Source organism: Halichoeres trimaculatus, unplaced genomic scaffold, assembly GCF_033239565.1.
Source record: "Halichoeres trimaculatus isolate MK-OKI-2021-1 unplaced genomic scaffold, fHalTri1.1 fHalTri1_scaffold_7, whole genome shotgun sequence".
In the NCBI taxonomy this organism is placed as follows: domain Eukaryota; kingdom Metazoa; phylum Chordata; class Actinopteri; order Labriformes; family Labridae; genus Halichoeres; species Halichoeres trimaculatus.
In genome coordinates, this window is record NW_027437185.1 from 30,548,739 (window position 1) to 30,572,500 (window position 23,762).

At 39.3% G+C, this 23,762-nt stretch overlaps 1 protein-coding gene across 3 annotated transcripts in view; it reads right to left on the reverse strand.

The window, feature by feature from the left end:
* The window catches only part of LOC141793342 (ecto-NOX disulfide-thiol exchanger 2-like), a 159,521-nt gene that overhangs the window by 69,309 nt on the left and 66,450 nt on the right, over positions 1-23,762 (reverse strand). For all 3 annotated transcript variants that reach the window (XM_074673964.1, XM_074673966.1, XM_074673965.1), the window contains one exon: positions 17,754-17,900. In XM_074673964.1, the coding sequence (XP_074530065.1) occupies positions 17,754-17,900 (147 nt within the window). The remainder of the gene's footprint in view (positions 1-17,753; positions 17,901-23,762) is intronic.

Here is a 23,762-nt window from a genome sequence, read left to right on the forward strand (position 1 = left end):
ATCCTAGGTCATTCTTCGTTTTTTTCGTTATTATTTTCGTCATCAACAAAACATGTGCTAACAGAAAATATGAGTTTTAGTGAACTTTGATGGCGTTAAGGTGTAAATATAGCCCATGTTTATTTGCGGATGGTGTGTCCAGTGTAGTGTCAGAGAGCCAACATCCTTTAAACATACTTCTGATCACCCCCTACCATCATCAACCCCAAGTTACTCAGCTATCGAGCACCAGAATTTTCACACTGATGACTTTTTATTAATCAGAGCTCTGTTTTGGGAGACAAAATGAATCAATTTGTCAGATGCCATTTTGGATAACGTTACAAGTAGCCTACGGCGTCTCTGAATAGTCAAACTAGCCTGGAAACGAGCAGGGTGGATGAGAAAAAAAAAAAAATCAAACCTGTTCCAAGAATAAAAAAAGGCGGTCGAAAGTTTCAGATTGTGTGTGCAAACATGATTGACATAACATGGGATCAAGTTTATTTTTTAACAAAATTCCGTACCAAAAAAATGGATGCAGTGTGCAAAGACCTTAAATATAATCTCAAAGTATATTCAAAATATTTTATTCCTAAACTTGATGATGTGGGTTTCGATACTGTGAACATCAATATTTTCTCTCTATTCTTGGGTCAGTTAGATTAAAATTCTTTGAAGTTTAAATTTACAGTGTAGTAGACTGATAAAATGATAACCATAGTCATGTTTTGTGCAATATTAGTTTTTTATAAGTAACATTGGTTACACCAAGTGACATTTATCAGTTTCACAATTGACCACGTCTGTCCTAAATATTTTCTTTGCAACATTCATAGGTGACAAACTTGGTGCTCTTTATGTTTTCAAGTTAAGTTTATGTATGAAACTCTGCATCTGACTGTCATTATTTCAAACACAATAAAATAGAAAAGTTGTTTTCAATCAAACAGTTAACAGTTAATAGAAGTGAGACAGAGGAGCTGTACTTTACAACTGATTCTGACTGTGATGGAAAACGAGAAGAAGAAGAAAAAGAGGTGACATTAGGGACATGAGAAGGAAAGAGTTTGATTTATGCTTCTGTATCTTTACATTCAGAATCTGAATCAGCTTCAAATCTCTCTTCCATCTGTGTAAACTTCCTGAGGAGGTCATTCTCTTCTCAACCCAACTCCTGTTTGAATATGTATTCAATAAATCCAGGAGCTAGCTGCTGACCCAAGACCTCTTTATTTTAGGATAAAGCAGCTTGGATTTCAAGCGTAATCCTTTGGGTTTTTATTTTGCTAAGTCTTAAAAGAAAGTGAGGACAGACTTGGAAAAAAAATCAGAAATATCAACAGATTCACTGACAGGGACTTCATGAGTACCAAACTGAGAGGTATCATCTTTTTTGTTGAACTTTGCAGGGAGAGGGCAAAAACACTGAGTAAATGTAAAATCTTTGAAATAAAAAAAAATCCAGTTTCAAAAGCTTGAAAGAGATCCCTGTTTGTTGTTTGAAAGTTAAGCCAAAGAAGATGACACAGTTAAAAGTTTGGAGCCCTTTAATTTGCCAACTTCAGTTTGTAGGATCAAAATATGTTTGGAGCAAGATGCCTGCATCCTGCTCAGGAAACACAGGAGCTGCCTGGTATAAACTCCTCAGTGTTTCATCCAGGCAGCATGTGTTGGGTTTTGTAGCCTGTTAGGGGGTTTCTGTTTAACAAGCAGTCACAACACAGCCAAACCCTTGTTTGGAAAAAGAGACACAAATTGAATGTGTGTATTGATGCCTGAAGGACAGCTTGACACCCTCCAGAAGGAAAAACAAGCTGGAGAGCTTCTTTAAATCTGCTTTCTCTTTTCTTTGAAGTTTAAACTGTCAGAACAAGAGACCAGGGGCTCAGAGGAAGGGGAAAAAAGCTGTGACTGTCAGTCTTTGTTGTTTGTGGTGAGGGGGGAGCAGAGCTGGATATGCTTATGCTGATTTGTTATGCCATGCTAAAGGGAAAACATCTTTGATGGTCATGGTTAATAATCAGCTGAAGAAATCCAACAGCAAACTTAAAAAAAGTTATAAGACAAGAACGAATGCTGCTATTTTACGCAACTGAGCCTCGTCAAAACAGTCAACCGAGTAACCCTGGAAGTTTTGCCAGTTATGTTTGATTTTGGAGGCTAAAGCCACTTAAAACAAGACATGAATTGTGCTGTTTTGCACAAGTAGCTTTTGTCACACAGGAGTAAACAGTCTGAGACAAGTTTACAATCTCCCCCACAAAGAAAACAACACCTGTGTAGAGCTGCGACTAATACCTGTTCTCCATCAAACAGTGGAAAATGGCTGTTACGTTTCAAAGAATTAAAGATGATGAGTTTAAATTGCAGGTTTCTTCTCCCACTAGCCCCTAATGAGATAGATAATCAGTTTCCAAGCATTAAACTCAAAAATAATGCGCCAAATATTAACATTTTAAAGCTGAACAAAGATCAATTTCTGCCCTTTTTGTGCACTTCTTTTCTCCCCCTCCTTCTTGCTACAATGACTTTTTTTCCCCTCACCGTCACTTTAATGCAAAAGACTTGGACCACAAGTAATTACATAAAACCCCTCAGTAGCACAGGCTCAGGGAGCTCCAGCGCTCTCACATGAAGTACTTTTTCCACCAGGGGGTTGTATAAGGCATCCCATTAACTGAAAACAAAAGCATAATCACTTCCTCAAGATCAAAACTACGCCTGTATGCTCTTGTGTACGGTGTGAGCAATAAGGAATAACAGCCTGGAGTTCAAGTTAGGTTCGGGAGGAGTGGGGCCTTATGATTATTAATTATGAAGAAATCTAGGCTAAGGACACAATAGCTCAGGAATAACTTTCTCAGCATTTCCGGCCCAAACCCAAGAGACCCTGAGCTGCTTTAGCCAGCAAACACATCTGCTGTATCTGAGAATCTGGCCTCAAACAAGACCACATGGTTTGGTAACTCACAGAAACAGGGTCAGGGACTCAGCAGAGTCAGCTGTGCTTCCCTTGATCTGGATTATGGGAGAAAAACAGATAATTACATCACCAGTGATGCTCACAGATACATGGCAGGTACTGGAGGAAGCTGATGAAGGAATGGGTCTGTCATATCGTGTCCAAAAAGTGCATTTTCACACACCGATAATGAAGCTGGGACTTGATTGTGAGGCCTGTAGCTGTGGCTACTATTCAGCTCAATTCATCACCTGTCACTGTCAGCAAACCTTAACTCACCTGGAGGCAGGGTGATTCCTCGAAGCCTGCAATTACAGCAGAGTAAAGCTAATGAATGCTGCATTAGCTTATATAAGGTAAATGGTGACTCAGTATCCCTTAGTGCTACATAAAAGAAGCTCTATTCGATGCATACCGCTGCACAAGTCAGGTCACAGTGGTAATAGGATTGCTTTCAAATGGTAAGGATCCTAACCAGAGTTTCAATGTTGAGATTCTCAGACAGAATTTTTGTTAGTAGTCACATAAGAAAATATCAAAACAACCCCAAGTTTAATAGACGGAAATTTTGGTTTTCTTTACCAAATAGACTAATCTAGAAACAAACTGGTGAAGCGACAGTAGTTAACAATTTAGCTGCTGAAAGACAAATCATTTTTCTCTCAGGCAGTGGTGAAGACCAAAAACAGAGTTAACTCATTCCTTGCCATGACGTCTGTTGACATCAATTTGATTATAACCATTTACTGCATCTATTAGGGGTGGGAGAAAAAATGGTTATATGATATATTATATTCAAATTCTTCATGTCAGTCTGTACTTATAAGCTGGGTTGGAAAAAAATTACCACTTTTCTCCAGCAGAAGGTGAATTATTTCTCTCTGACTCACTTGATGAGCATTTTATGGGAAAATATGGCTCCTGATATAGCTTTTAAACATTTCCTCATCATTTCACTTTTTCACACAGTCTGGTGTTAAAAAGCAAACTAAAAACCGCAAAAATCTTGAATTTCGAAGACTGGAAATTTAAATCAAATTGGCACCCCAAATTTGTAATTGCAAGAATAGTCCCAGCTTTAGCATCTATAGAAGTAGATTAGGTTTTTCCGCAGGGGGAGGCAGGGTCTGGTGGAGCTTGTCAATCAAAGTCATGCTCGTAGACTATTGTGGGTGAGAGTGGTGCGCTCTTTGGATGAGAGATCAGCATGGATAAGAGGAGAAGATGTGAGATGAGAGAGGCATAGCAAGACGCTGCAAGTTAGAAAAGTTCAGGCAGCTCATGCTCCAAATGAGGATGTATCATGGTAGTTCAGAGAGAAAAAGCGGCACGATAGGAAGAAAAGACAACAGAGATCATGGAGATGATTGAAGGGTAAAGCCCAATCTAAAAAAGTATGTTTTCTCTGTTTTTTGGATAAAACAGGAAGAAGACAGTCCACTCTTTCTAGGTAGTTTGGTGTTTGCATCGTCATAGAAAGCGATATCATTCGGGTCTTGAAAAATCCTTCAAGATGCGCAAATTAGTCAAAAGAAAACAAAAGAAAAGAAAAGAAAATCAATATTGAACTTTCATTTATGAGCTGGCTGGAGAATGAGTCTGGTCAATGATAACAAGGCTAGCTTAACATAGAATACTGCTGATTTGTTACACATTTCTGAAAGAAAATCTAAATATTGTGTTAGAATAAAAAATAATTGAAGATTTTAGGGGTATAAACTCTTTTGACTGTTGTAGTCTTAGCAACTTGCGATGATAACCCACCAACATAGTGCGTATTTTCATTATATATTACATTAGATACATGACAGACATGGGTCAGCAAGGCTAGCTTGATAACCTACTTTTCTTTTCCTCCTTCCCCATAACTTTTTTCCCCACCTTTCAAAGTAAAGACTGTTGTTGTGTTTCAGGGTTACTAACTATAAATTTTCTTGTCTAAAAGTTTGCTAAGCCAGTATAACAACCCCTCATTGGAAACTATCTCTGGTAAACAAGGTTCAGGCCCTGGATTTATCCCTGTCCGCCCACCAACTCCTGAGCTGTTGTCACTTCACCCTGCAGCTGATGGCTGCAGCAGCTGACAGCATCTTATCAGCAGCTGCCAATTACAACACAGGAATCTTATCAGCAGCAGCCAATTAGAACCACAGGAGTTTGTGTGAGGAAATGTCAACAGCTCGGTGAACTTAGCAGGGTTCTTATCGAGCCACGCCTCCTCACCCAGGCTGCTTTTTCTGAGTCTGCTGTCACATCAACAACTGCCAGTGCAATGTTGTGACACGAGGGGCTGGAGGTTCAGCAGGGGTTGAGAAACAGGGAACTGCACAGGAAGGCTTTGTGGTTTATGAAATACTCAATGTTTCAGGAATTCTTTGAGAAAACATCAACAAAATTCTTCTACTTTTCATTTGGTGCCAGGCATGATCCAAATTAATGAAGGAGCATTGATGTAATAGTAAAAATAAATCAAACATAGATGGGAATTATGGAACATGATGAATTTTTTAAGGAGACGGGCCTTTCAGATTCACTTCAGTCTGAACAATAGGCAGATTATTTCTCCTCTTTCCATCAGAAAGACCAATCCTTCTTGACTTATGATTAATTTTATCCTCACTCCCTTCTATTCTCTGAGTGTTGAGATCCAAAATGTTAACTCGATTTAAGACCTATTTTTTCCCCCTCCTTTTGCATCTCTGTAGAAAAGCTTGTGCTGTGTAAACTTTGATGTCTGACCAACCTGAGATGCACATACAGCCATATGACTGTGAAAGCATCATGTCTTGTCCGTCTCTCTGATTTTTATGGCTTTAAGTATAGAAAAGCACATTTCTGTCACATGTCATCATCAGTTGCATCACTGCTCATGAAATTTAATGGAGGAGACATGAAAGCATGGGCTAGTTTTGAGAGCACATCTCAGATTGCTGCTGACAGTGACCTACACAGAGTCTTGGAGCACTGGATGATTCATGGTCTGATGGTTTCTTTGGTAAAGCTTTCAGAATGGAGGTCATCGCTGCTGTTTTAATGCTTCTTCCTTTCACTAATGGTGGTGTGGTTGAGGAGAGCCCTGAGAGATACATGCAGTGGCAGCCTCAGAGAGCCAATGTCAGACAAGCTTATCGAACCCTCCTTTTTATGAGCTTGGACTTTAAAGCATCACAACAAAGACGTTTGATTTGTTCTGAGTGGTGTGGCTTGGAGTCACTCCAAGCCTTTCACCACAATCATAAAAAGGCTCATCTGCCCATCAACAACATGATCCAAAACCAAAATATGAATCCATCTGTTGAGACAGAATGACCCACTGGGCCCCACAGATGTTTCATAACAACAATGAGTTAAGACTTTCCTGAAAATTATTCCAGGGAAACTCAAACTTTTGTAAGATGTCGTTTAAAACAACAGCCGTTATTACAGACATAGAACTTCAGCCCGTAGCTTGTGTATTCTTGATCCAGGTACTTTGGAAATCTGTTACCTTCAATATGTTTGTTTTAGGCAAAATTTTATAATCTGGTCCTTTCAACACCTTAAAAGAAGCTCTCAAACTTGGATTAACTAAATAATTGTGGAAAATAGTCCAAATACAGGAAACCTTCTTGTCAGCACTTTTGTGGAGCATGTTTTACAATCTTTTTCACAAAAATTTTGAAAAACCTCTATCAGGGCATTTGGTGTGTTTTCTAGTGTGGGAGAAAAACAAAACAAAACAAAAAAACTATATTTATGATTTTTTTTGTTATATCAAAATATCAAAATCGGGATTCTGTATAAAAAAAAAGCTTTTTTTTTTCTTTTTTTTTTTAAATTCAAATTCTTCATTTCAGTCTTTGTTTGTAAACTGGATTGTAAAAAAAGTCCGACTTTTCTCCAGCAGAGGGTGAGATGTTTTTTTTTCTTTTTGTGCATTTGTTAATAATAATAACAATAGTAATAATAAAAATAATAATAACACTTTTTAAAAACATACGTTTACAAAATGCTTTGACAGCCAGAACAGAAAAACAAATACAAGCTTAAACCCATATGACCCCAGACAATACAAGAACCATGCAATACAAAATGAGAGCATGAGGACCAAGATAAAATCATCAATCAACAAGAAAAAGAAAATAAAAAGGAAATAAAAGGGGTTTGGAGCAGAGAACAGGGCAGCAGGTATAAAAAGACAAGTTAAAAGTGTCAAAATAGTAAAACAATAAAATAAATGGGATAATTATGGGAAAATATGGCCCCTGATATAGTGTGTCGACATTACCATTATCATCTAACTTTATCCCATGGTCTGCTGTTGAAATAGCAAACGAAAAATTGTAAATATTGAAGAATCAAAATTTAAATTTGGATCGGCACCCCAAAAATTGTAATAGAATCAAATCGCGATAATAGCATATCGTCCCAGCCCTATTGTTTTCAGTCAGTGGCGTTGACCAATGGTATGAACACAATTAAAGTCAATATGTCAGTCAGCTCTTCTTCTAAAAAACAAATAACTGAGAGGGAAGCATCATAAGTCTGTTAACAAAGCCTGAGCTGTGTCAATGGAAAGACCCTGTAGACCCCACAGTGTATGAGGAGTGACAGTTCAGAGGCAGAGCCTTGTTCCCTCTATACAGTCTGTGACACTGTAATCACATCAGCAACCATCTGCATCCCTCATTTCATCAATCTAATCAAAACCGATATAAAAAACAGTGCTGTGTTAAATAATTTATCAGCGTGTTCCTCTTTCATTGTACCATCAGTCCCTCTATTGATATCAGTCTAGATTTCCCATTGCTACAGCTTCGTTATCGACTTCTTCATTATTCTTTTTTATGTGCAGATTCATCAGAGCAGGCTGTGTTAATCAGGTCATCCATTAACAACAGAAAGTTTGAGCTCTGCTTTAAGAGTGTGGATCTAAAGCTGAGTCCAAATCAATCTGTGCACAAAGTTTAAACAAGTGCAGATCCTGACGTGGAGCTGAAACACTGTCATCATGCTGCTTCTTCCATACATGATAACAATACTCTGTAAACAGCAGCATGTGGATAAAGACTTTAATACAAAAAGAGAGTGGTCAGATCAGGCCATTTTAATTTTCAAACAGTCCGCCAAACAGAAAAAAAACTATGCGAAATACCAAGACAAAGGAAATAAACTGCTGTCCAAAAAGTAAGAGCATGATTTGATTTGGGCAGTTTTCTAACCATAATTTTTAAAACTGCAGTGAGAACGACAATAAAAAAATATCACAATCCCATTCGACTACTTCCTGGGAGAAAGGAAGAAATCCTCCAGTGAGCAGCTGAAGTACAACACAAAATGAAAGTTTAGACAGGCTAAAGAAATTAAAACTAACAACATAATCTTAAGTCTTGAAGAAAAGTTTTCTATCCATGCCAACATATACACTTCACACATCCCTCCCACACTAGTTTGTACATTTCTTGTTTTTCTTACTTGTCTTGAAGCGTACTGCATTTCCCTTGACAAGCTGTGGTGTATAAATAAAGTTTTGCTTGCTTGCTTACATGCTGTATGTGTTTCTTCAGGAGGAGTCAGAGCCCATGGTCAGACACGGAGCAGCTCTCCCATGACATGTTGAGGTTCAGAGCCTCCAAGAAGAAACAGCATAACGAAAGAAAGTCTGGTTTGTTCTGCCTGTCAAAATCCAGCTTTCTGCAACTTTCCTCTAAAGTGTGAAAATAAGGAGGGATTAAAAATGGGTTAATTGCTACCAAATTGATTTTCCTCTGCAGCAGTGTTTGTGCAGTGGCCTCTCACAGAGCAGAGTGAGACGAGGCTGATGTAAAAAGACGTCAGGATGGAGACAAGCGGAGGAAGAGGAGATGTTCAGCACACTGATGTCAGGCAGTCAGGAGGAAACTGAGGATCAGTTAACCCGGCTCAGACAGACAGACAGACAGACAGGGAGGAGGGAGAGGTGTTGATTGAAGAGCTGCAGGGTCTGTGTGATGAACACGCCGCAGTGAGCAGAGCCTCGGCTGGAAACAGGGGAATCCTTCAACCGCTTGATGAGTTCACTAATATGAAGAAGGAAAGAAACAAATCCTCTCCACTTCTTGTTGGCCTTCCCCTTTGAAAGGACTTCATCATTTCCAAATAAAGCTTTGTCTGTGTGTTAAGGAGCGCTGAGTGTGTCACATCTTTTATAATTTGTTGTCATATTATATCAAACCAGCCTCTCCAGCTCCAATTATAGCACAGAGAGAGTATTATGATGCATGTCCAACTGTCTCCACAGACCATTTAAAATGAGTTAAAAAATACTCCAGAGGATAGCTCAAACTGAGTGTTGCTTCATTTATGGCAGAAACAAAGCTCGCCCACCTAGACAGCATGAATTATTCATCAGGTAATCCGACCTATCCCAGACAGACCGTATTCTCCGGTGTGGACGAGTCAGACGTGTAGAAATCTGACGGTCGCTGGTGGCTTTATGAAAAACACTGCAGATAAAATCTCCACATCAGATTTTACATGAGTAATTGAACCCTCTGAGCCTTCAAGTCTTTGAGCGGCCTTCTCTCTTGGAGAGTTGCCCTCGACAAGAGGAAACAGAAGATTCTGGTTCGAACAGACAGAAGAGGATGTTTGAGGGCTGATATGAAGAGATTCTGCAACAGGGATTAATCTGTTTGAGAGTTTCATGAAACCAAAGGGTCATCTTTCACATAAAGTTTTAAGAATGACTGACATAATTCTTATATTTTTGGTATTCTGGATTTAAACTGTCGGCTGGAACAAGGCTTTCTCTGTCTGTCACAGCTGAGTAAGTCCATATCCTTACAGACGTCAGAGTCACATTCACCTCAAAACACCAAAATGTTAAAATTCAAAACAAGCAGAGTCTTCCATTTTTGAATTATCAGCTAACAAAATATATATTTTATTTGTTTTACTTCACATGTATTGTTCATTGAAGACTTAAATTAAGAATCATAAGAATTAATTTTCAGTCGCTGTTTTTATAGCACCTCAAAATTCTGAAACTCTTGCCCACAGGCAGCATCATATTTAGAATTAATACTTGAAAAATAATAAAACTAACAACTTAAACTTGAGTTATAAGTAGCTAACAATGTTAATTTAAAAGTTAAAACTTTGCTAAGAAATAATTGCCGTGGCTTCGGGTTTCCTGAAGCAGCTTTGTCCCTGAGGCTGCAGAGAAAAGCTCCTCTAAAGGATAATTGTTTATGTTCCCACACCGATGCTGTTTAAAGGTAATAACAGGAGTGGGGATGTTTGATAAAGCACCAAACAGAAAGCAGGAGAAGATTTTGGTTTCCTCTTTTAGCTCTTCAGGCTTTGAGTCTTGCTTGAGGCTCTGCCATTAACCTCAGTGTGAGTCCACAGACAGACAGAGCACAGTGCCTTCTGGCTCCTTGAATTATTTAGAGCTCACATGTTTGTGGGTTTTTAAGATTTGGGCAGTGACACTAAACCTGTGACCAGTGGCACACACAGAGGAGAGACTGGGAGAAAGAAAGGACAACCAGAAACAAGGAGGAAAACCCTGGTTTCATGTCAGTTCAGGTTCACAGCCTCAATCACAGATGATCTGGTACGATAATAATTCTGCAGTCAGTCAAATAACTTGTTACATATTGGATCTAGAATACAAAGAAGCATTCGCCTGGTTAACACCCTTCAGATTAAGATGAATCATTGTCAACAGCAGCCATACTTGGACTGCATTCTTCCTCTAACTCAAAATGTTGGATATGCTCCGTAAGCACATATTGTTCATGCAGACACGGAGGCAGCGAGGAGTCTTTATCTTTCCCAGAGCAGCAGCAGAAACAAGTGGACTGTTATGTTCTGACTGAAGCAGAGGAAATCCCAGAGCTAATGAGTTCATTTGCAGCATCACTCTGTCATCCTGAGCCCCTCATCCATCAGCTCTGCTTTACATCTTCTGTTGTTGTGTGAACTCAGCATCACACAGACCGACACCAGGCCGTAGATCTTCCTCAAACACACACACTCTCACACAGAGCTGTTCAGGACAGTGTCACAGCCATACGTCTATGGACCGTCATCTCTGACAGCTTAAGTAGCCCATTTCATTATTTACCTTCCAGAAGCTATTTTCCTGTCAGACGTCTGTCGATGAGATCACTTTTTCTTTTTTTTTTTGTAAATCCATTACTTTAAAAATAACTTTAAAAACCACTGGTGCCTTCAGGATCAGACGCTTTTATGTTAAACCTTCTCAAAAGAGAAACCGCATTCAGTCGACCTGGAGTGAGAGGTCAGCGCTCGACACAGGAAACGTCGGTCAGAGTGAAATCCTCTCATCATAAGGAGAGTGGAGACACAGAGTGGACTGAAACTTCCTGAGGAGACCTTTAACTGACTCAAAGCTCTGACCAGAGATGAACTCGGACAGAGACTGCTTCACTCCACAGTTATAAACTGTAAAAGAAAGTAACTACAGCTGACAGCTACTGGCTGAAACTGTTTGTCAGGCCACAAAAAGTTAAAGAAGAATCATCTGAACCTTGATAAAAGCAGAAAATGGTTCAGTAGAAATGATGTAATTTTAATCCATGTACCTGCTCCACCTGCATCTTTATCCTGCCATGCTCAGCAGCATTAACCTTCCCCCTGAACAATCAATCGCTCTTTATTCAACACCTTCCTCTCTGCTCCTGTTAAAGGTCACTACACAACAGATTAAATCGGTGAGAAAACAACTCTTTTACTCTCCTACACTATGACGGTGAATTGATCAAATTTACTTCAATGATTTTCATGCACAGAGAAAACATCAGTGAGGGCATTTCTTTGACCCTGGCATTGAAAGTGTTTGGATGAATCAATACACAAGGCCTCAGGTTGGAAATTATGTCTCAGTTCTATCACTACTCACCGTTTTCTCCTTTCAAACAACCTTGGTACAAAGAGGCTTGAAACTGTCCAAAAGCACAACGTTTTCTTCCTTTGGCACATTTCAGAAAAACACCTACAGTCTCTAAAATGAAATTTCTTCATGAACCACAGCTGATTTAAGTGGGTGTTTTTACGCGTAATGACCTGAAAGTGACTGCAGAGGTTACAGGATGTTAGTAAAGGATTGCTGTAGGCACAGAGCTGTGCACTAAGCAAAAACAAACCTCATTACCAACACTGACAGGACCTTTGCTTCCCACAGCCGTGGCCCGCCTCGCTCTGGTCTGAAAAATCACCGTCAGCCTTAAAGGTTCCCCATGGAGTTCTGGACCTTTAGTAACTCCACAGCAACATTTCACTCTGAGTGAGTCACTGAATGTTTGGTAAGTATGGGAGATAAACAATAAGAGGCTCAGTCCATATTTGGACATTTCTTAACTGCTCAACGAGTAGGGAAGCACTGATTCTTAATCTCTTTGCCTCAATATAAAGTTGACACAGAAAATTATGTTTCTTGGGTTTTCTAACTCGAGTTTAACAGATGAGCACAACAGATCTATCCTGCTGTCTGTATCAGGGTCAGATCAGTGAGTGTACAAGCAATGATAAAACACTTTATTGGCATAAAGAAATACCTACAAGGACAAGAAAGATTTAATTTGATTATTACAATTTTTTAGGTGCCAGTTCAATCAAAATTGTGATTCTACGATATTTACAATTTCTAATTTGCATTTTTAACACCAGACCATGTGAAAAAGTTAAATGATGATAATGTCTACAGACTATATCAGGAGCCATATTTTCCCATAAAATGCACATCACGTGAGTCAGAGAGAAACATTTCATTCTCTGCTGGAGGAAAGAGGTAATTTTTTTCCAATCCAGTTCATAAACAAAGACTGAAATAAAAAAAATGAATTTGGAAAATGAAAAGATTTTTTTGAAAAAGAATCCTGATTTTGATATTGTCAAATAAAAAATCCTGATATATCGATTTTTCCCCCCACTCCCAATTGACGTCATGCATAATGTCTTGGTAAGTCAGCAGCTGTTTGTCAGTTAAAAAAAACAAAACAACAGACACCTGTGGTTATGGCTTTTTACATAAACCTTGGATTATTGCTTAAAGGGTTTGAACATTTCCTGTAATCTTGCCGTCATTTTCACAATTTATTGATATTGATTGCCCTTTATTCTTAGACAAGGACTGACATTTGTCTTGTATCACCGAGACAAACCAGTATGTGAATGAACCACTTAAAAAAAACAAGTATATAAGCCATGATATCACACTAGTAAAAGACAAGAGGCCAGCCTGTGCTTTAGCCTCTAAACTGACATTTAAAGTCTCCGTAGGTCAGAAAATCCAGCTCCACTCAAACAAACAGCAGCATTTGAAAACCTCATTGTCTCCACCACATGCAGCTTCAACGCAGCAGGACACGAGGAGAAACGGTCGTCTCTGGCTGTGTTCAAGAAATGAAATAAAAACTGAATGAGGAATATCCCTGCAGTGTGTCTTCTGCCCAAAGGCACCGCTTGATGTGGGTTATTTAATACACACATATCTGACAGGGGACATAAACACAGAAAACGATATAAAGGAGAAATAGGTGCATGTGTCTAACTTTAGGAAGAGGTGAATAGAAACAGCAGAGTTGAACAACAAAAGAGGAAGATGGTCACAACAAAGTGGACACTTCCTTCGAGTGGACGTGATTTTCAATTAACTTAATTTCTCCGGAGCTGTTTTCACTCAGCTGGATAAAAACATGAAGTGTGTGTGTGCGTGTGAAGTGAAGTGAAGTGAGTGGACTCTGATGAATAATGTCTGTTTATGTGGCAGAGTGAACTGAATATCAATGTCACTTCAAACGTTTCCTGTCACTGTTTACAGGAGGTGAAGAGCTCCTCATCACCGATCTGTTTGTGTGTTGTTTGGCTTTTTGTTTGTTGGATTGAAGATAATTATTTAATTATCTGTCAGCAGGGTGGCATTAAGTATGAAATGACAGGGATTCCTCTCAGGACACATCAAACACGGCGCGTTTGTTGCCTTCTTAAATTCTTCATCAGTGATTGAAATAAAATGGAGCTGTGAGCAGTTTAAACTGAGTGTGAACTGAGTGTGTGTGTTGTTATGGAGTGTGATGGATTGTTAAAAGTGTGATGTCAGATATAATGAGAAAAATCTATCCATTAGGATCCCTTAACGAGACTCAGTCGACTTGGCTGATAATGAGTCACCGAAGCATCTGAAGAATAGAGGAGCTGACAGAGACAGTCGGGTCAGATTGACACTGTTTAGCTGTTAAAGGTCTTCATTATTCAGCTCATTCTTCAGGCATGGGCTTAAGTTTACGTAAATCAGTGTTTATACAGTATGTCCTTAAGTAAAATAGATTAAGCCCACTTACTGCAGCAAAAATGCTCTCAGTGTCTGAGCTTGGGGCGGTAGAGGAACAGGCTTTTAGAAGCTGCATTTCTCCCTGAGAGGGGCTTGTTTTGGGCTTTACTGCTCATTTAAATTGTGTGCTTTTAGTTTCTCCTGTGCAGAACAAAAACCTCTGACAGGAAAGGCGTTGGAGTGAAAGGAGAGATCATGACACATGCCCTCCTCCATCTGACATAACTGCTTTCCATGTCGAAATGTTATAAGTATTTTAAAAGTCATGTTTGAGCTGTAAAAGAAGACTCCCCACAGAGCCGTTCTTTCATTGCGCTCCAACACTCTAAGTTATGTTTCTATAAAAAGGTTGAGGGTTGGGAGAAATGTGATCGCTGATCTCCTGCGTGTTTACACAGTGTCACAGTTAAAGCTGTGTAACCTTTGCTTGTGTTAATGTTCTGACTAACAGGAAGTATGCAGGTCACAGCAGTTAAAGTAAACACAAAGCTGGAGCCCACTTCCTGTTATCATAAATAATCACAAATCCAGTCAGTCTTTACGGTGTGCTGCTTGACAATGACAAAAAATGAAGCCTATGTGGAAGTGCTAAAAGTTGCTGTTCATTGAGAATCCATTTGAGGCTGGCTGCTGAAAGACTGCAAGTCATGTACACGCCCAGCCATAAAAACAGACTTTTACAGCGTTAAAAAGCATATTTACAGCCTGGTTCAGAAACAGCTTGGGTCTAAAACGCTGATTTCACTAACGGCACATGCTGTACAGTAAGTACATTTTTTCTAACTTGGTGGTTTAGAAGTTATTAGGATCGATTGATTGTCCAATCAGAAACACAACTCAGGTTACGTGACTGACCGACGCCCTGCAGTTGTTCGAAAATAATCACAACCAGCGCCATATCAAATTTTGCAGCGTCCGCGGATTGGCTTCATTTCGCAGTATCAGAAACAGATGGATGATGTCGTGGAGGCTACATCCATGTTTTATACAGTATATGATAGGGGTGTAACGGTACACAAAAAATCATGGTTCAGTACGTACCTTGGTTTTAGGGTCACGGTTCGGTACATTTTCGGTACAGTATGGAACAACACAAACCATTTGTTTGTTTAGCATTTTTATTAAACCAAAAACTTGCCATTATACAGCGATGGGGGAGGCTCTTCAAGCTCCAGTAGGTCGTTAGCAGCAGCCATGATGCACAGTTCAGACACAAGCTCCTGTGGCTACAGAAGCTCTTCGATAATCATCTTCTGATTGGCTCACCGTGAGACGTCACGTCCACATGATATGCGCATGATAGCAAAGCACGAATCGCAGACCACTGTCCTCATGAATATTAAAACGCCTTCCCTGCTCAGCCAATCATAGACGAGTACTCAGGTGATTATTAAAGAGCCATGTGCAGCGGCTAACATAAACTTACTGTACTCGTTCGAATACAGCACTGTACCAAACCGAACGGCCTTATGGAGCGGTTTGGCACGGATACATGTACCGTTACACCCCTAGTATATGATTAACTATGAAGAAAAACTTTGCTAGAATTAGTATGACATCTAAACAAAGCATCAAGGAAAAAAAGCCTTCAAAATAAAGACAAAAGAAAAAAGTAAAGATTCTGTTTGGCTTTGGCAGACAAGATTTTGCTAATTTTTCATGGTGAAATCCACAGACTCAGCTCAACTGCTCATCCCACAAATGCAAATGTGGCAAAATTTAAAGGGAAAACAAACCGGCTTTCCAACTGAGTAAGGGTGCAGTCACACATTCGAACCGTGCCATACTCAAGCATGATTGCCCCCCTGGCGGCGCCGTCCCCCCGCTGGAGAGTATGGCCAGTGGGCACATTGCTTCAATATGAACCAGACTTTAGGCGCAAGCATGGCCCGCTTATGTCACCGCAAAGTGACTGTTAACACAAAGCGTGATCTCACCAGTCAGCACAATGAGAAACAGAGAGCACTGCTACAACTTTAGAGACTTTCTGACTTATGTTAAGTCTTTTTGGTCAGACACAGCCCTCTAAATGACTGACCAGAGGAGCAGTCGCAGTGATCATATGTCATGGATCATACCTCCTGTCCGCGTGCTTGTGCTTGGCACGCTTGCAGTCACACTGGCCAAACAATCTGGGCTTGAAGGGTTGAAGCGTGTTTAAGCAAGGTACAGTTTGCCAGTGTGACCACATCCTAAGAATTATTGCCAAGAGGCGTTGATACAACAATAAAATAATCTACCAAACTCAAACTGTCTTACTTTTCATACCAAGTTTACATCTTTGTTTAGACCATCAGCGAGACAGAGTTGAATTCTGTTAATGCTTTCATCTGAAGTTTAGTCTGTGCATAAAAACTAAAAAGGAATTCTATTCACTGTCACGATTGTTGCCTTCACAGTCTGTTCTGAGTTTGAAGTATTTCTGCCTCTTTGAACATCTTGTTCATAAGACAGTGAAAAGAGAAATTTGCTTTCACTAGATGAGCGTGATTGTTCAAAGCACTCACAATAATGTGACTGTAGGAAACAACACTTTCAGAGTTCTGAAAGGAAATTTGACAAGTGAAAACAAATTCAAACCAAAATGAGAATGTTGCAGTAATGAAGCAGCACAGGGGTGAATAGTTTTTGTATTACTGTGGACTGGCAATTATCTTCTGTTGCTGTGATTTTGATTGACAGAGATGTTGTGTTTTTGACACTTGGAGTGTCTCGAAATAAATAAAAAAATACATTTCGTCTTCTGTTGATTCATATCTCCACTTGTCATTTCACTTCATCCTTTTTTGTGGTGCCGTTTCGTTCATATACAGTCACAAAATATGTCAGTTAAAACATCTGAGTATCATTTTGGTTGAAAATTAGCCATGATGTTTGCCTCATTGGAATTATGATTCTTAATGATGTTTAACTTTATCAAGATGTTAAATCAGTCTAATTACGTATTGTTATTAAATAGGATAACATGGTAACATCACCTCACCAACTCCTCTTCTTCCTAATCCCCATTAATCAATCAATCAACCAACCAGAATCACACATTACTTGACATGCTTGTACACTAACACCTCCCTCAGTGTGTCCATCTTTGTGTGACAGGTCAGTGTTTGTGTTCTTCAGGTAGCTGATGCAGCTTTGATTGGCAGGTGCTGTTGGCACGGTAACAGACAGCCTCCTGCTGCAGCTGTCTGACCTCCAAACAGGGAAGACAAGCTGAGCCTCAGGACATGGCAAGCTAACCTAAAACAACAGGGACTGAAACCAGCTGCTTTTTTCTCCATGTTGCCTCCCAAAGAAAGGATTCTGCAGCCGCTCTCAGCACGCACAGTCCATGCAGAGATATCTCAAGGTTGTATCAAAGCTTTTCTGCTGGAATTACAGGCACTTGCATTTGGAATTGGACATGGCTGAAGGCAAACCGGTGAGGATTTGGAAGCCTGAGTAATCCTGCAGCGGTGGTGAAACATGTGAGTGAGCTGTTGTCCGTACCTGGAGGCAGGCTGGCTCTCTTCCTCTTCTTGCTGTTCTCTGCAGAGTTTTCCAGAGGAGGACACTCAGTCACCAGAGGCCCGCTGGAGCCGTTGAACTGCAGAGGGTCGTTGTTTGTAGTCGGATCAAAGGGCAGAGGGTTGAGTCCTGGAAGACACAAACACAGAGAGCTTGATTAAAGTGAATGGAGTGATGGCTGCTGACCTAAAAAACACTGAAGCATCAAAACAGAAGTCAGCAGGGGCTCTGAGTGCTACTGTGCTTTTAATGTCCAAACACTGAAGGCTTTACTCAGGCACTTATCTCTGAAGACATCAAAACCACTTTTGTTTATTTCACCACTTCTAAGTCTAACACAAACAATGTAGGAACAAACCCTGGATGATTTTTTTTTCTGAATCCAAACATGTGAAGACGACATTACATGATGGGAGCTCCAGAGCACGTAAGTCGAATTTCAACCTGTCGCAGTGAGGAAATGATAAAAACAGCATTTCTTCTTTATGTCAACATCGACACAAATGTGTTTATAGACAAGAAAAACTCCTGCTCAGGTTTAATGTACAGCCTACTTATCAGACAGTGGAGGGTTTTTTCTTGTATTTCTATTTTTCTCTCTGTTATCTCACTCTAGCAGAGTCAACAGTCACATCACGAATACAACAATATAGACACATTTTCATCCAGAGCAATAAAACTGGAATAATGTAGTGAGTGTTAAATAAATGATAAAGAACCTAACTTGTGTTTCCTGCTTAATATTTTTTGTTCCCCACTCTTTTCAAGGTGTGTGTTTATGATTCAGAGCATAAAAAAATGGGGAAAATCTGTTTCCATCCATGAAAGATTCATTACAATTCTCTGTGCGCACATTTGTTTTCCCCTCTATTGCACGGTAGAGATGTGAAGCTGCACATTAATGTGGCTCCATCAGAGGTCCACATGATACAAGGCAGTAAGAATCTGAAGGCCGGCACACATTACAGGATTCTTCAAGTCTTAAGACATTTAGAGAGCACACACTTGATGATAACAAAAGACGGATCGCTCAAGATCTCTCTTTTGTGATCTTCAAGTGACACCACACACTGATTCTTCAGCAGAGCTTCAGCTTCTCCATGCTCAATTTTCCAAATCTTGCGTAGTAAAACATGACTTTGGTGTAAACAAACATGACGGATAAACATGAAAAGAAATGATGGTTGTTTTTGGCCTCTAAAATTTAAGAAAAAAACACAAATAAAGAAAAACAAAGATGGAAAAAGTTGTGGAGGTGGCAGAAATATGAACTGTATGAAAAACAATGTGAGCTGGAGGTGAGTAAAGTTGTCACAAGTGTTACAGATGAATTTCTTACTTCCTCTTTGGTCAGTGAGCTGAGTCAGCTCACGTCTTGATTGGCTTTGCTGCATTACATGTGACATTACACACTCTACCTGCTAGGCTCCTCTAAGAGTTGATTTCCAGTCGCAAATATCAAACATGTTCATTATCTACTATTTTCCAACCTGAGGCCTTTTGAGCAGCTCCAACCGGACAAAAACACTCTACAAACCCCACACAGAAAAATCACACACAATGCCATTTGCAGACATCAGACAATCAGGCCTTTGCTGGCTTTGATCATTAGGAGGAGATCAGGACAAAAATCATCCTGATTATCCTGTAGTGTAGGGGTGGCCAACCTGTGGCTCGCAAGCCACATGTGGCTCTTTGCCTTTTGGTGTGCGGCTCTTCAATCCATTCCTAAAAAAGTATAAATATGTATAAATAGGCTGTTTTGAGTAGTGGTGTGCCAATCAATATAAAAAATTGATATATTGATGCCAAGTTTCAGTTTCTGTTCTCTACATGGGCTCCTCTCAATTACTCATATAGTCATAGCCATCTATCTATATAGATAGATAGATAGATAGATAGATAGATAGATAGATAGATAGATAGATAGATGGATAGATGGATAGATGGATAGATAGATAGATAGATAGATAGATAGATAGATAGATAGATAGATAGATAGATAGATAGATAGATAGATAGATAGATGGAACTTTGTCACTCCTGCAGTAAAAGCATAAATTTGTTTTCAACACGGCCCCAAATACAAATTTAAACACACAAACACAATAAATCTCGCTTTGAAAATTGGAAATGTATTGATTTTCATTTTATGTCATGTGTGAGAGGAAGCATGTTCTTAAGACCACCTGTGTAATGTGGCTCTTTGTAGCACAATGGTAATTTTTGTGGCTCTTAGTCTCTGACTGGTTGGCTGTAGTGTGTACCCGCTTTAACTAAAAGCTCTAAAAACCATCAACATCACTGTGGAAAAGCACGGTTTACTGCCCTTTAAAATTTACTGAACTAAGCAAAGACTCTCTCTTCATGTTTTGACACTGAAACTTCAGAAGAAATCAGTTAAAAAGAGCTGAAATGTTATTTGTTTGCTTTCATTTAAGACAGTCTGCTGAAGCCATGAGGGGGTTGTTCTCTGCCTCGCACTTGGAGATGTTTGCCTGATGCACAGAGGCTGTGCTCCTCATTGCAGCCTGTTTTCCACCAACTCTTCAGCTGTCTAAAAAAGGCAAAAAATGCCCAAGTAACAACTGACAAAAGAAAAATTCAGGGTCAAAAGTTTTCTGAGCAGAACTTGAGGTCATCTGTTGAGTTCATAACTCTGTCTGCTGAAAAATGAACCAGAACACCACCTGTAAATATGGTATGAAATTTGTGATGACTGCAGAGAAAGTAAGAGAACTGCACTCATACAAATGGGATTTAAAAGTGATGTGGAGAGACATGACTGACTGCACTTCTGCGTATAATGTTGTTTTATAGCACCCCTGAGTGATAGTGTTACAGCATAAAGCTCTGAAGCAAAGATGAGGAAAACATTTCTCAGATTCATCCTCAACGCTGCAGCTTTAAGCTAACAGTTTTATTTTATCACATCAGACATCTGCTGCCCTGAGTTCAAGCTCTGCAACAGTTGTTAGTGTTCAGATCCAGTAATGGAGCAGTTCTGGCCTTCAGCTGAAATATATGTTGATGTAGAAGTGAAGAGTGTGAACACAGCAGAGGAGCTGGCAGCCTGTAAATGTGTGTGAGTGTGTGTGAGTGTGTGAACCTTTATTTAGGAAAGTCTTAGCTGGGTCATCGCCTCTGTCAGCTGAGATACTCGTCTGTCTGTCCCTGATGGATGGTGTGCTCAAGTTTCAACATCTGGACAGAGGGAGGAGTGATGTCAGAGAGTATGGCTCCCTGAAGGGGAGTGAAGGAAAATAAACTCCAGGAGGTCCGGTGGAGACAGGTGGAGGCTGCAGAGTTAATGACAGGAAACCAAAACGCTGAACTGAGAGACAAACGTCACGCTCTGCAGCCTCGGAGAGCAAAACTATCACAAATGAAAGTGACCTGATGTAACATGGAGGCTGCATTAACAACGAGCTCCATTAATGTGAGAGGGAGCAGCAGGAGGAGAGAGGAGCGTCAGGAAACACAATGAAACTCAGAGGGTCATTAAAATACCATTTAACTGCTTCAGATGTGAAACCAAGAGGAGCAGCGACTCTCTGGAGACTGAGGAGAGCTGTGGGTTTATGATGATGTCCAGATTTTATGGGAGACATGGGTCAATAACAGAGATAATCAATAACTACACCGATGAGGTCAGCCTGGTTGATTAAAGACCGACAGTTAAGGTCTGAATCTTTTAAGAGTCATGTCAGGTTTTTAGATTTACTGATCGACTCTTAGGCTATCAAAGGTTTGACAGACACTGATGACATTAGATCAACCTTAAACTGTATTTGTGCCACACAGACATTAAAAATAAAGTCAGCTCAGATATTGATTTAATACTTAGTGTGCTACAGAGGGTTATTGTCACAAAAATGAGCCCTCAGCCTCTTAAATGTAGTATTTTGTTGTTTTCTATATATGATGAAACCATGACTTACTGTGGGGTTATTCAGTCAGACAAACGTAATCCATTTCACAGTAGACATCAAGTCAGTTGTTATCTTTTCTTGTTTACATAATAGGGGTGAATATTGGCAAGAATCTAACGATATGATAGTGGTATCACAATATTTTGATACTGCGATATGATAACATTGTGATATCAAAATATCGTGATATATTGGGATATTCTACACAGTAAACTATTTGATTGAAAACAACATTTCAGTTTTATTGTGGTTAAAATACTGAAAGTCAGATGCAGTGTTTCATATGTACACTTAACTTGAAAACATAAAGTGCCTCAAGTTTGTCACTTAAACTACTGTGACATTAAACTAATGTGACAAAAAAAAAAGTTGTTTGAAAGACATGGTCAGTTGGTGAAACTGATTAATGTTACTTGGTGTAACCCAAGAACAGTGAGAAAACATTGATGTTTAAGGTATCAAAACCCACATCATCAAGTTTAGGAATAAAACATAGAAAATATACTTTGAGCTCTTCAGTGCCATCTACTGCAGTGGAGGTGCAGAGGAGGTATTGTATTTCCAACTTACCAGAAATATGAACTTTTATTTTGAAAAAATATAAATATTAAGATTTAAAATATCTATTTGTTTTCCACAGGTCAAAGTATTGTGATATATTGCTGTATCAATATTTTTCACATCTCCACTATATAGTGATATTATATTCTACACATCAAAAAAGCAAACTTTAATACAAACAGAAGATGACTGAAGAGAAATCACTGTTTAGTTTGGCCTTTGGATCTTACGCCAACTCTCCTCTGGCTACAACAACAACATTTCTCAGTGTGAAACCTTCAGAATAAAATTTTCTTGAGTGGTTTAATCAACATCAAAGACAGACTTAAAATCTGATATTAAATACTTCTTAATGCCTTAGATAATACATCTAAATTGATTAAACAGAAAACACTATTTAGCTGCTCTGTTACACATATAATACAGTCAATTACTTTTTAATAATAGCTTGAAGGTACACCTGCTGCTCTAGGGATCAAACCCTTGATCTCTCTTTAACCAACGCTGTTTAATGATCTCCACAGTAGCACTCCTGATCCACAAATAAACACAACAGTACAGACAGAATAAAACAGAGCACGAATGCACGAAATGTGCATCATCAAATACTGAGAGGTTTGAGTGAGGATGGTGCAGGCAGTGGACTTTTTATCTCAGAGACAAAAATTTGAAATGTGTAGAAAACTCATAAACCACCAGATATTCATTTATCTGACCAGGGACCAGAAAAGATGGAGAATTTCATCCTTTAACACAACAGGAACATATTCCTTTGTTCCTCTGACTTTCCAACTTCATCACCAAACCTAACAACACTCTCAGGTTTCACACTGGCTTCACTAACTGGATAAAGACTAAGAACATTCAACATTCAGAATAAAATCTTGAATGAAACCATTTTTATTTGAGCCCTTCCACTGCACAGACTGGAAAATTGCATTCTTTAAGAGGATATGATCAAATAAAAACCCATTTAAGGCTCTTAACGTACTAATCTGTTATTTGTACAGCAAAAACAGACAAATTCAGTCCAACCTGTTGCCAGAAAAGTTTCTATCATCTGGAAATTGTTTGTTCAAATGGAGACAGAGCAAGAAAGGGAAAGGTTATCCAATTTACAACTCTGAACAGCCCAGATATACACAAGGTCATTATTTCTGAGAGGCTCAGAAAAACAAATATCAATCAACCGCTTTAAAAATTCATTTTAAAAAACTTAATTTATGTAAAAACACCAGTAATCATTCATAAACAATAAACCAGAGATTATTCCCCTTGCCCTGTTGTTAACACATTAGTGCCAATGGGAAGGCAGACCATGGACATGGAGGACATGTGGTTGGGTGGGAAAGGGCATTGTGGTCTTATGAGGTAGGATAAAACAGGAATTAGAATAGGTCACATTATCCATGACCAACATGTTAGCAATGCAAGTCACAAGCTGCATTCAGATAGTGCTTCAGTTCATGCTACATTGTGATTAATGGAAAGTTGGCTG